Below are 12,414 nucleotides of genomic sequence, written 5' to 3'. Positions count from 1 at the left end.
GCGTGTGGCCTGTTGTAGCATACGGCATGGCACATGTGCTGGACTGAACGCAAATACATGTGCCAAGAGGGAACATTTTTTATGGGCCGACGAGGACGTCATTTCGTTCAAGTGGGGGTGCACATGAAGCCCATTCAAAAAGAACTCCAAAATTAAGCATGCTTGGCTTGAAGTAATTCTAGGATTGGTGACCGACCAGGAAGTTGGTCCCGGATGCACACGAGTGAGGACAAAGTGCACAGAAAAAACTAGTATTGGTCTGTGGGGCTAGTCTTGATCCCGCCAAGCATAAAAGGGTTTTACAACCCACAAATTTATGTGTTGTTTATTCACAGCAAAACAAGTGGCCAGCAGTCAAAAGTACCCTTGTGAGTTCGAGCTCAGATGAGCTTGGATAAACAGTAAAATCAAAAACATTTTAAAAAGTAAAAGAAAACTATTTTCTTTTAACTTTGCCGAATATTGTAATTGTTTGCAAAATTTCATCACCAGACCATATTTGTGGAAAGCGTGGCAAAGAAATAACAAAATCAGTGCTTCAAAATGTTTTCAAAAACAACATTTTCTATGCATCGACTTTGAGTTAATTTCACTTTTTACCCTGTAGCTGTACATTTGTAACACATATTACCCCACTTAGTGGACTTCTTTTGAAACATCAGATTTTGAAGAATTTTACGATGGTTTTACCACAATTTTGCATTTTGCTTGTTTATGTTAGAAAGGATCAACATGCTGCGTCAATGATTCATAAAAATGTGTAAAGATTGGAGGGCGTCATTGATGATCATGTCTAGACTTCTTTTGTTCATCTATTCCATTCCTCGTCGTCATCTAGATAATTTTTTACCTCGGGCGTCACCTCACACCTTGCCTAACGGACACGCATCAGAAAACGAGTGTCCAAAGTTTCTAAAAGGGGTATTTTAGATGAATTTCCACTCGACGGGGGTAATTAGTGTCACAGATGCATATCTAAGGGGTGAAATATGTAATTCACTCTTTTGGTTTTTTGTCACGCTTTTCACGAATGTGATCTCATGATAAAAATTTACAAGCACTTAGAACCTTTATCAAATTTTACAATAAAAAAATCAGAATTTTTTAACTTGTTTCATTTTGTTTTAGTTTTACTGTTCATCCAAGCTTATTTGAGGTCGATCTTAGATGCTTCGCGTCCCCAGCACCTGCACTTTATATACTGGTTGAAGCCTCCTTTCCCCATGGACAGCCGAGGTGGTACGAACAAGAAAATAAGAAAATGAAATACCCACCGGACAGCCTGTTCCTAATCCACATATATACTTCCTAAAAAAAGGTCTGTACCATTCTGGTGACACAATATAGTAATTATTTATCTATTTATTTATTTTTTAGCATAGTACAATCGATGTCGCTCATGTACATGACCATACACGGATCCCTGTGAACGCACGCACAGACAACCTACCCCTATGAGCACCTCCAAGAGACTGAGGCGGCATAACATTTTGAGATTTTCATCATAGGTGCCTCAAAGTCGACAGGACCGTCTCATCCCACTAAGCGAACATTGCCAGAATCCTGAAATAAAACAAGTAATAATGCGAGCACCAATGTCAAGTTTAGGACCTGAATCTTAATGGGCTGGGAATACCACTCTCCTCCTAACCATCGAACCACAAGTTGGTTCACATATAGTCATTATTTATTTGTCATGGTATATGAGTCTCTTGTCTGGAAAATCCTATTTGACGTAGTTGACGAAACGCACATGAAAGTATATTCTCGGCCGGTTCATTTCAACATTTCTATTGCATTCGTCGTTTTTGACCTGTTTTTTATCTTCAATTTTGATTTTTGTTGTTTTTCTGGTCCAAGCTTTGATTTATTCTGGTTTTCCTCATTTTTCATTTTTTTCCTTTTGAGTTTTTCTTCTGGATTCTTCTTCTTATTTTATTATTCTTTCTTTTCTTTTTCTGTTAACAAATATATATTATATACATACTTTTTGAAAAAAATATGGTGACGATTCTTTTTGAAATATAGTCATTTTTAATATTTGATGGATATTTTAAGACATACCATGAATATTTTTTACATAACCTGTTAATTGAATATCTTTTTTCAAAAAATGGATGTCAATGGCTGCCCCGTCATGGGTGTTTTCGCTCATATGTGAGCAGTGGGAGTCAAATAGGCCTCATGATGATAACAAGAGCAAAGAACATTGCATACGAGCACATGGAAGCAAACACATGATTATTCTTGGGCATCAATGCAATCAGTACAAACTACAAAGTCATCTAATACTCGACAAATACATCTAGGTCAAGCACGGCATACCATCTAGTTTCATCCATTCTTGTAACTCAAAACAGAGTATACAGCCTGGACGATAGCGCAAACTAGTCCAATGGCAGCCGCTAGGAGCCCTACGGCGAGCCAGGGGTTGTTGAAGTACTTGCGCCTCAGCCACGCCATCCACCTCTGCGGGTTGCTCAGGAAACGCTTCTCCAGCTTGCAGCATGTCTCCCTCAGATAGTTGCATCGGGGGTCGTTAGGGTCAAACATAATACCCTTGCAGAGGTCGGCGAAGCATCTGGCCACCTCATCATTGTTGCCTTGGCCATGCACGATGACGCCTCTCTTCGTCAACAGCTCCACATCCTTTGTGGTGCAGGCCACCTGGGACATGAACACACAGTACGCTGTGACGTGGCTCCCCACCGTCTCCCGGTTCCGCTGCTCCAGCTCCATCAGGTTGCGCAGCAGGCGCCATGTCTCGGCGTCGATGTCCAAGCAGGGGACCTCCAGCGTGCCACTGCCGCTGCTCAGATTCACGTCGAGGATGCACCGCGTGTGTCCGGTCTCGCTCATGTCTCGACGCTTGAACATCACCCCGGCGAAGTAGTACTCTGTCGCTGAGCGCCACCTGCGCACGGGCTCAGGGTCGGCGCCGCTGGCCGTTGTAGTAGAAGAGATCGTAGGTGCCACAGGTTTCAAGTGCATATGAAGAAGATGGAGAAGATTGCCTGGATCCGTCGGCACCGTGACCAGATCTGCTACCGCGTACTTTTGTCTCCTGATGAGATCGAGAGCATACTTGGCAATCTGTGTAATCACATGATCGTTACCGTCCAAACCCGTCAGCTCCCCAATCTTTGCAAGGACAAAAAAAGGTATCTGGTTCTCTGCAAGGTAGAACACATCCCGAACCACGGCCAGCGCCTCGGCCCTGCTCGCTGACAGGACGCCTGCATTTGCAGTCCCAGCCGCATCGTCCATGGCTTGTGCTCCGAGTTGGAGGTTGACGAGGCGGGAGAGTATGTAGCAGCCGTCTAGGAGGAGCATGCGGACGAATTGCTGGCTCGTCATGTCAGGAAACGTGTTTCCGTAGCAGTTCCTCACAGATTCCTCGAGGTGTGCAAGCTCCTTGACGTAGACGTCCACCTCCACCGTCATGCCGGGTCTCCGAGCCTTGGCTGCCGTGATCCCCATGTCCAGGCTCATCAGCTTGTCGTGCTCCATGGCGAGATGCGGGCTCTTGCTCTGGGGTCGAGGGTAGTTGTACGGGCCGATGGCGACGTGGTCGGGGTCATACTCGCCGTTGTCGACGTTACGCGTCTGGTCGCGGACCTTGGCGATGATGATGGGACAAGGAGGGCGCTTGTCGCCGACCTGCGCCTGTGGTGAGTGTAGGGCGTCTAATTCACCTCTCAGACCATTGGCCAGCTGAACCATCTTGGAATCGTCTGAATCGATAGAAGTTTGGCCTACAGTCGAAGCACATCAGTTAGCAGCACAGCATGATTTCGAATGTAATTAGCACATTAGTAAAATAGAAAAAGACGGGGGATGATAAGTTCTCTTGGCACCTTGCTGATCCATTTGCTTGCCCACGAGTGGTAAAGCACTAAAGCCTTACTCTGCCGGCGCTCCTGGAGTTCTCTTGCCCTCTCAGCGGACGCTCAGTTCACGCTTTGTTTCGGAGTTGGTAGCCCAGCGCCCGTATATGTAACCCTTCCTCCTAGTACTATAGAATCTGTTGTGGATAAGAACACAAGATTCACGCGCAGGCACGACCTGTATATGTGGAAGCTGCTCAAAGTTGCGATAATTGACACACTTTGCGAAAAGGAACCGACATAACACCTCGACTGTTCGAGTCAAGTCATTCTGAAAAGAGAAAGCTGGTTGTGCACGTTTGATTCCTTGCCTACATCAAAGCCTACATGCAGCACCGGCCAGCCGAGGAAGGAGTACTAGCTTTTCCTGCTTGGCACCGAGGTTAAGCTCGTCCATCTTGCTAACTTCCGCGACTTACGTCCAGCAGTTTGGAATAGTATGAGCTTTCAGTATCAGATTCCAATCAACTGAGGTTCAGTAGACCGCGTGTATGCATGTGCATGTATTCATTGAGTTTTTTAACTACTTAGATAGCCAGGTGGCCTCGCAAATGAGAGAACATCATCTTAAATATGTTAAAAGTGTCCAAAAATTAAATTATGATATCATAATGTTCAAATTACTGACCCTTAAAGAAATATAAGAGCTTTTGGATCACTAAACTACTTTGTGATGTACTAGCCGGCACATTTGCGGGTTACCGCTCGAAATTTCACGGGCAATTGCTCGGGCTAGTACTAGCAGAGCAATTATGTGCCCTTTATGTCAGTTGTTCGTTAGTTTTTACTCTTGGGCATAACGTGATGCTAGAAAATGGTGCAATGATTTATTAAGAAATGATGGGTTGATATTTTGTGGTATTTAATAACATGTTATTTTTCTAGGGTGTTATTTTTCTAGATTATTAAATATGAAAATGAAGACATATTTTGTGGTATTTAATAACATGTTATTCAATAAGCATGAAAGAAAAGGGGAGAAAGGTGAAGCAAAATAACTTTAGAGCACATAAGAATCGAACACCTAGGTTCTTTGGTTACATCGCAGTCCACAATTTTCTGCGCACTCATCCATTATAATATAATACCTATAGATTTTCTAGGTTAGGGTTCAATGCCAAATATTTAGTGCAATGTGTTAAAACTATAGCTTCAACTATTGTAGTACCACAGGAACATGAACATGGACATGGACAGTTCTTCTCGTACGAATGTCGAGCAGATAGTCGTCGGTACGATATATGGACAAAGTTGAAAAGGTAAATATAAGAGACCATAGGTCATAGAAAATAGCATACAATGGTCATATACTATAAACTAAAAATTCTTATCAATAATGTGGGCTAATAAACGACTTGGACCTGCAATGCCAATTGAGAAAGAACTGTGAAATCATTTCAAGGAAAAGTTAAAAAAAACTTTGTGCCAAATATTTCTCTTAAAAGTGAACTATATGTTACCTGGATATTGTAGATCGTAAGATACATTGGATATAAGATGCACACACTAACCAAAAAAATACTGCATTATTTAAGCATTACAATAAATGATAAGGAAATTTCTATTATATTAACAACCATGTGATACATTTGTATGTTTTGGTTTAGTTATAAGGATAACATATATTGAAACAGCAACATGGCATAAGAAAATGGAGATATCTTAAAGGATATGGTCTAAAGATGTTGGTCAATGTTAAATCATATATTTACATTAGGGAGTTAGTTCATGTAAATATAACTATATTAGAAGCAGCTGTTCCCGTGAATCTGGATTATAACTTTTTTACTCCTCTTAGATATGCATGTCGGGTTGATTTTGTCTCAATATGGATCTCCATGCTAAATATATTTCATATCTTACATCCCACAATGTAGAAAATCGTTAGCATAATGAGGAGAAAAGGAGCAGAAGAGGAAGAAGTGGAATTGTTATTTTTAGCAAAAACAGTAGGAAAAGCCCCTACTGCAACTCTTCATTATATTGATGGAATATAATTACATGGAGTACATGTCCAAAGTACAGTAATACATAATTATAAATTGTATACATTTACAAGTGGAAATGATGTACTTAAATGAGAATCTCCTTCCATTTTTTTTTTGTTTCATGGCCATTATGAAGATTAGGGTGATGTCCAAAGTAACGCTTGGAAAATACTGGTTTGAGGAATTCTATCCTAATGTAAATCTGGATATCCTCACTACTGAAAGAAATAAAAAATTGCAAAAATACTGTAAATATATATGTAACTTCAAAATTCGTACGTATCTGAAGTAAGTTACACCAGAAAAAGGACTTTAATTTTGCAGACGTTTGATTATTTGACACATCACTTGAAATCCGTCGCTATTATCAACCATGAGGTTAATCTCTCCTAGGTGAATATTTTTTTATGTCACCCCTCCCTCCTAAAGATTCCACAAATAGTTCATGCTTAACATGTTCTAATTAATGCGCTATTTCCTTATCGACGGACAAATCAATGTTTTAGTGGCCCTTGGCCCAGTTGTGGGCGGAGCAAGAGTGCAAGTCATAGACGTAGTTGTGGATCGCCTCCCAGAACTTGATGTATGTTGATCTGATTGCCGAACAGTCAGAAGATATATTAGCAGATGGCACGGCTGTGTCCACTAGCCGGAGTGCAGGCTGTATATGAATTGAGATCCTAGATTTCCTGGCTATCAGCCTAGCACTCCTCCGAGTATACTACAATGAACAATAGAGATACAACTGCATGTGTACAGAGTAGAGATGAACCTTGGGTTCCGATCAACATATATCTTGTTTCTCTGCTTCTAAGTAAACCCAAAGTCCCAAACCACAACTATCCAACATGTAAATCGGAACAGTGTACTAACAATTGGTGAATATGACTATAAGAAATTGGTTCGATATAATATAACACACTTCAATACCACGTTCGTCAAGCTCTTCTATGTTAGGATGTGAGGACAATTGTGGCTGAGGCTGAGGATGGATTGAGCTGGACATAAACGGTGGTTGCATCAGCCCTCAGGGAGAGTGACGCTGAGGGCTACAACCTCTTCCGATCGTGTCCGGACAACAACGGGTGAATGAGAGCACTAACTGGATCGATCTGAGCAATAATTCCGTGAGTGCAGCTTGTAGCGTTCCACTCCAATCGCACATCTCCTTGGGTCCTCCGTTGTCATCTCCCTCTGCAGATCGCAAATGCATAGCCATGTCCTTTCACCTTAGTTCTTCACCAAATTGTGCGTCCTATATATATATATAATATAACACAGATCAATACCAGTAGCAGTATGTATGTGATGTTTTTTTTATTTCAAAGGAGAACCGGAGAAGGCAAAGGCGAGGACTGCAAGGAAATACCAATCAGGATGTATCGATGACTGGCTGAGGCTGTGGTTTGACCGATCTGTACATCAAGGATGGTTGGGCGCAATCTTGGATTGATCTGAGCAATTACTTCTGGGCCAGCTTGTAGTATTCCCTCTCCCCAATCCCACATCTCCTCAGGTCCTCCGTTGCCATCTCCCTAACCAGATCCCAGATGCCGCTGCCTTCATCTAGTTTCACCACCGTTATTCTTCACCAAGTCGTGGGCTGTTGCCATCTCCCAGAGTAGATCGCAAATGCCGTTGCGTCATCTCCTTTCACCGCCGCTCTTCTTCACCAAATCATGTGTAGCCGTCTTCCTGCTCTCCTCCAATCCATGCCCCGTCCCATACCTGCGCATATCACGTGAGGGGCTGAGGGCCCTCCTCCAAGCCAAGCCCTGTACCATACATGTGCATAGCACATGAGGATTTAGTTTTGCTTGATGGCATTGGTGGGTAATTTGCTTCAGTTTAAAAAGTAAATATTTTTATTTTCAGATCTAACGGTTGTTAGCTCTCTACTCTTTTAATTGAAGTACCGATGTTTCTGATTAATGTGTGATTTTTTAGAATATTCGCCTATTTTTATACGTGTTTTCCTTTAAGTATACTAGTCGCCAACCCGTGCAATCGCACGGGCTAGTGTGTGTTTGTCTGTGTGTGTGTCTCTGTGTGTGTGTCTGTTTGTAGTGTATACTCCAAAAATGGTTACATTTACTGAAAATAATACCAAAGTAGTAACGCAAACTGATGATCTATATTAAATAAATCACCTAATTTTAGTTATTTACATATGTTTTGAAGATACTAACTATTAATTGTTCATATTTGTTGTGGTTGGCTCAAATAATTAACATTTTGGCCCCGTTTGATAGTAAAGTATTTTCGAAGTATTTTGAGAATACTACAGTTTTTGGGATTATCATAGTTTTATTTACAATGAGCTGTTTGGTTGCCCCTAACAACTGTGATTTTAAAACTGTAGTATTGGGAAAACTGTAGTTTTTCTCTGCATAAAAAAAGAACCCCATACCTCTTTCTTTTAGACAGAGTTGCTTTTTTTTGGGAAACGTCGGCCTTTATTAATTAGCAACCAAATTACACAAGTTCTCCCCGATACAATCCCGAGCAGAAAGGAAAATACATGGACTCACATAGTTCAATCTAGACTGAGCTAAAACATGAGCAACAACATTACAGTGCCGACGGACATGCTTGAAAGAAACCGAAGCCAGGGCAACACACTCCGCCTTGATGTCAGCGACAACAACGCCCACAACCGATCTATCACAGGCGGTAGAATTCATTCGACGAATCAAAGACAAGCAGTCAGATTGAAACACCACCCTGGGAAGGTGCTTCTCCCGGGCTAGCATGACCGCGCAACGGAGAGCAAGGGCTTCGGCTACCTCCGGCGAAGAAATACCAGTAGATGGCTCAGTAGCAGCAGCCAAAAACTGACCAGAGTGATCAAGAATCACCACACCAGCCGCAGAACGACTCTGAGCAAGATCCACCGCCGCATCAGAGGACACCTGCACAGAATCTTGCGGAGGCGGAGACCAAATGGAGCTAGAAGTAGTGGACTCACGCCTTGGAGCGGGGAGGGGCTTGAACAGATGTTGGAGCACCATCTCAATGTACGCACGAACCCTTGCCGCAGTCCGCTTTGGAGAAGGGGCCTCCGGTTCGTTCCGCGCCGAATTTCGAGCCTCCCAAATATGCCACAGAGACACCGTGAGGACAGATATATCCCGCTCAGAACATCTGGAAAGGTAGTTGAAGAGCCACTGCCTCGGAGAAGCATAGGACGAACGAAATCACTTGATCCCAAAGGCCTCCTTGATTTCATCCCAAACAGCCCGAGCATGCGGACAGAAAAGCAGCGCATGCCCCACACTTTCCGGTCTACCACAGAAGTAGCAGTCTGTTCTAGTCGCAACCTGACGCCGGATCAACTGCTCGCCTGAGGGCAGACAATCATGTGCTAACCTCCACAGGATAGTTTTCATCTTGTTTGGGGCTTTAACATTCCACAGCTTCTTCCACATCTTCTCTTCCGAAGTCCGAGCAGAATGCTGACCTCGGCCATTGCCACTTTGCTTGATCATGAAACGGGATGATCTGGCCATGTTGTAGCCAAACCGGACTGTGTACACACCAAACCTTGTAAAAGGCCAGCGAGCAAAGTCCGACCCACCAGCTATGTTAATAGGAATCTGAAGGATCTCATTCGCCACCGCTTCGCAGAAAAATGCCCTCACAGAGTCCACGTCCCAGCAGGCATGCTCCGCATCGATCAAACAGTGCACCGTAACCGAGGCTGGGATTGGAGAGATGGGACGGTGGAGAGCCGGAGGAGTCGAGGGGATCCAGTGATCGGAAAGGATGCGCGTGCTCTACCCATCGCCAATACCCCACTGAACCCCCATCTTCAACAACTCCCGGCCATGCAAAATCGCCCGCCAGGTTGCAGAAGCCGACCGAGGCGCCCGTGCTTCCCAAAAGCTACTGAACTGGAAGTACCTCCCTTTCAAAACCCGGGCACACAGGGAGTCAGGTTTTTTAAACAGAGTTGCTGAGTGCTTAAATGCAATGGCTAGACAGCACAATTTACAGCGTCGTGCGGCAACAACCAAACAGGTTCTATGTATTGTGGATACTTCAAAATACTCCGTTTTAGTAAAACCATGGTATCTCATACCTATAGGCAAAATTACTGCAGTTTTTAATAATTTGGTTTATATAGTACTATGCTATCAAACACAGCTTGCTACAAGTTAATTATGTAGTACTAATTAATAACACAGTTAATTACACGTTCAAAAAAATAACACAGTTAATTATATAGTACTTAGTATAACATAAAATATTACCAGTCTCAGTAATAATGCGGAAGTCTACAACTTGTGAACAAACATGATGACACAAATTTGGTGAGTATGAATCTAGTGTGCCTAAAAAATTCATAACAATATTTAATATTGATGTGGAATATGTACAATAGGTAGCCCATGTAGGTGCATGCGTTGATGACTAAATACTACTTGCCAGGATTTTGATGTTATTCCATAGTATATTATGCAAACACCAAGCTTTGATATGACCTGTCAGATCAGTTTGTGTATCAGCTAATTAAAAACCACTTTTAAATTGCCAATGTCGGTAATGGAGAACTTATATATTCTTATATCAATGGATATCGAGACATATTCACACAATTATTTTTTCTTCCTAATCTTAACCAACTAATTTAAAGTTGCAAGTATGTATGAATTTCATGCACACTTTCTTTTTTTTTTGACCTAAACAATGGTTTTCTCACGGTCTTAACTCATGATACATGTGTCTTCTGAAAGTAGGTTAATCTCCACCAAGCCTGTCATGCATTACATTTTTTTTATGTAAGGGCTGCCAACTTATCATTTTAACTTGTTATGAAGTAATTCCAGCACAATCAATTTGTTTGATATGAGTAGCCTTACCATGGAGACCTAGAGGTCACATATTTTACATCAAGAGTTTCTTGCAAGAGTGATTAGAAATCTCAATGATTAACACTGGCAAGATATATAGGAACTCTCAAAAGGAAAAATCTTACATCGTACAATTAAAAATTAGATGGGATAAAGAGTTCACTTACAACCCAGATATATAAAGGCGAATATCTGTGAGAATATCCTCTGTTGTATAATCCATCTTTTTGTGCGTCTTTTGGATAATCCATCTTAGGATGTAAAGAACAAAATGGGTATGCAATCATGAAGTCTAACAGGATTGCAAGCCTGTATAATTTATTATCCTTTGTACCAACGCAAACTATATTAGCTTCCCTCGTAATGGAAATCTGAACATCAATATCTTTTATCTAAGTGCGTGGAAATGGATTGTCAGATTCAAAGCAATCGGATATTTCTCATAGAAATATTAGCTTCTTGACTAAAACCCATGTAAGATACATGGTGTCATCATTGATCATGGTCGTCGTAAATATTTGCACTGAAAGATTAGCTAGGTTCATCGAATTGAAAAGGTTGAGCACAACAACAATTGAACATATTATATGTATGGCAAGCCTCAAAGTGCAACAACCTATATCGTACAATTAGAAAAATAGATAGAAAACAAAGTACACTTCCAACCTTCATATATGAAGGCGAACAACAGTGACAACTTCCTCTCTTTGATAACGCATATTTTGTTGTTGGCATTTCTTTGATATTCCTTCTTACAACATACAGTAATGAGCAAAATGATTCAAACATGCAAGGCGCTCAATGAATTAGGACAGCAAGTCTGTACAACCTGCAACCCTTTGCATCAACAAAACACTATATTAGCTTCCCTTGGATATTGGAATCCAAATCCAAACAGCAAATATAAAAAAATAATCTAATTGAATCCAAGATTCACTATCAAATTCGAAGCGACATGATATTTCTCATATTAATATTAGTAGTTTTCAAAGTGCAGGAGAACAACTATAAACGTCAAAGTGAAACGACCTGCATTGTACAATTAGATATTTAGATGGAAAATAATGTTTACTTACAATCCACATATATGATAGAAAATAAGGGTGACTAATCCTCTCTTGGATGGTCGATCCTTTTTTTTTGTCCGTTGTTTGATGTTCTGTATTATGACAAACAACACATACATGAAAGGAGTGCAGTCAAATATCAACACATCGGCAAGCATCTCACATCGACTATATGAGCTCTTCTCAACCTAATGCATGCAACACGGCTCATGGGTGATAGCTGCCCTCAGAAACACAGGGTGGTGGTTTGAAGAGCAATGGAGGAGATGGAAGCAACTCCACCTCATCATGAGCACCATGCATGCTCCAGTCACCTCCCGAAACTCACATCTGAGTAGAACCTGGAGATAAGAGAGAGCCATACGCACGTACCGTACATGCCAGTATGCCACACACTCGGACTGCCTTTCATCGATCTTGCTGTGACAAACGCGTGCTGCGGACGGAACGGCGATTCCTGCTTAACCCATGTTCAGTGGCACGGCTGGTCCCGATGTCTTGTGAAGGATGGGTGTTGGTTGCTTCATCGACTCCTGACACGGCCTCGATGGAGCTATTAGGAATCCAGCAGTGTCACCTGTTTCTGCCAAGACGTACGACAGGAACGATCGGGCCTTCG

General features: G+C 42.0%; 1 protein-coding gene across 1 annotated transcript; it reads right to left on the bottom strand.

Annotated features, from left to right (window-relative positions):
• Nucleotides 1-2,334: 2,334 nt before the first annotated feature.
• Nucleotides 2,335-8,886, bottom strand: LOC119273150. The gene is made up of 2 exons (XM_037554420.1): nucleotides 8,451-8,886; nucleotides 2,335-3,755 (listed from the first exon to the last, which is right to left on the bottom strand). The coding sequence occupies exons 1-2, from the start codon at nucleotides 8,884-8,886 to the stop codon at nucleotides 2,335-2,337; spliced, it is 1,857 nt and encodes a 618-aa protein (XP_037410317.1).
• Between the last annotated feature and the right edge of the window lie 3,528 nt (nucleotides 8,887-12,414).

Source organism: Triticum dicoccoides, chromosome 3A (assembly GCF_002162155.2).
Source record: "Triticum dicoccoides isolate Atlit2015 ecotype Zavitan chromosome 3A, WEW_v2.0, whole genome shotgun sequence".
Lineage (NCBI taxonomy): Eukaryota > Viridiplantae > Streptophyta > Magnoliopsida > Poales > Poaceae > Triticum > Triticum dicoccoides.
The sequence above is the reverse complement of the archived record's forward strand: the minus strand, read 5'-3'. Positions and strand labels throughout refer to the sequence as shown.

Excerpts from the sequence above, each read along its gene's own strand:
- LOC119273150 (XM_037554420.1), bottom strand. The coding sequence starts at position 8,886 with ATGGTGCTCCAACATCTGTTCAAGCCCCTCCCCGCTCCAAGGCGTGAG. Across the intron at positions 3,756-8,450 it reads CAAGCATGTCCGTCGGCACT|GCCAAACTTCTATCGATTCA; the intron begins GTAATGTTGTTG and ends CTTCGACTGTAG.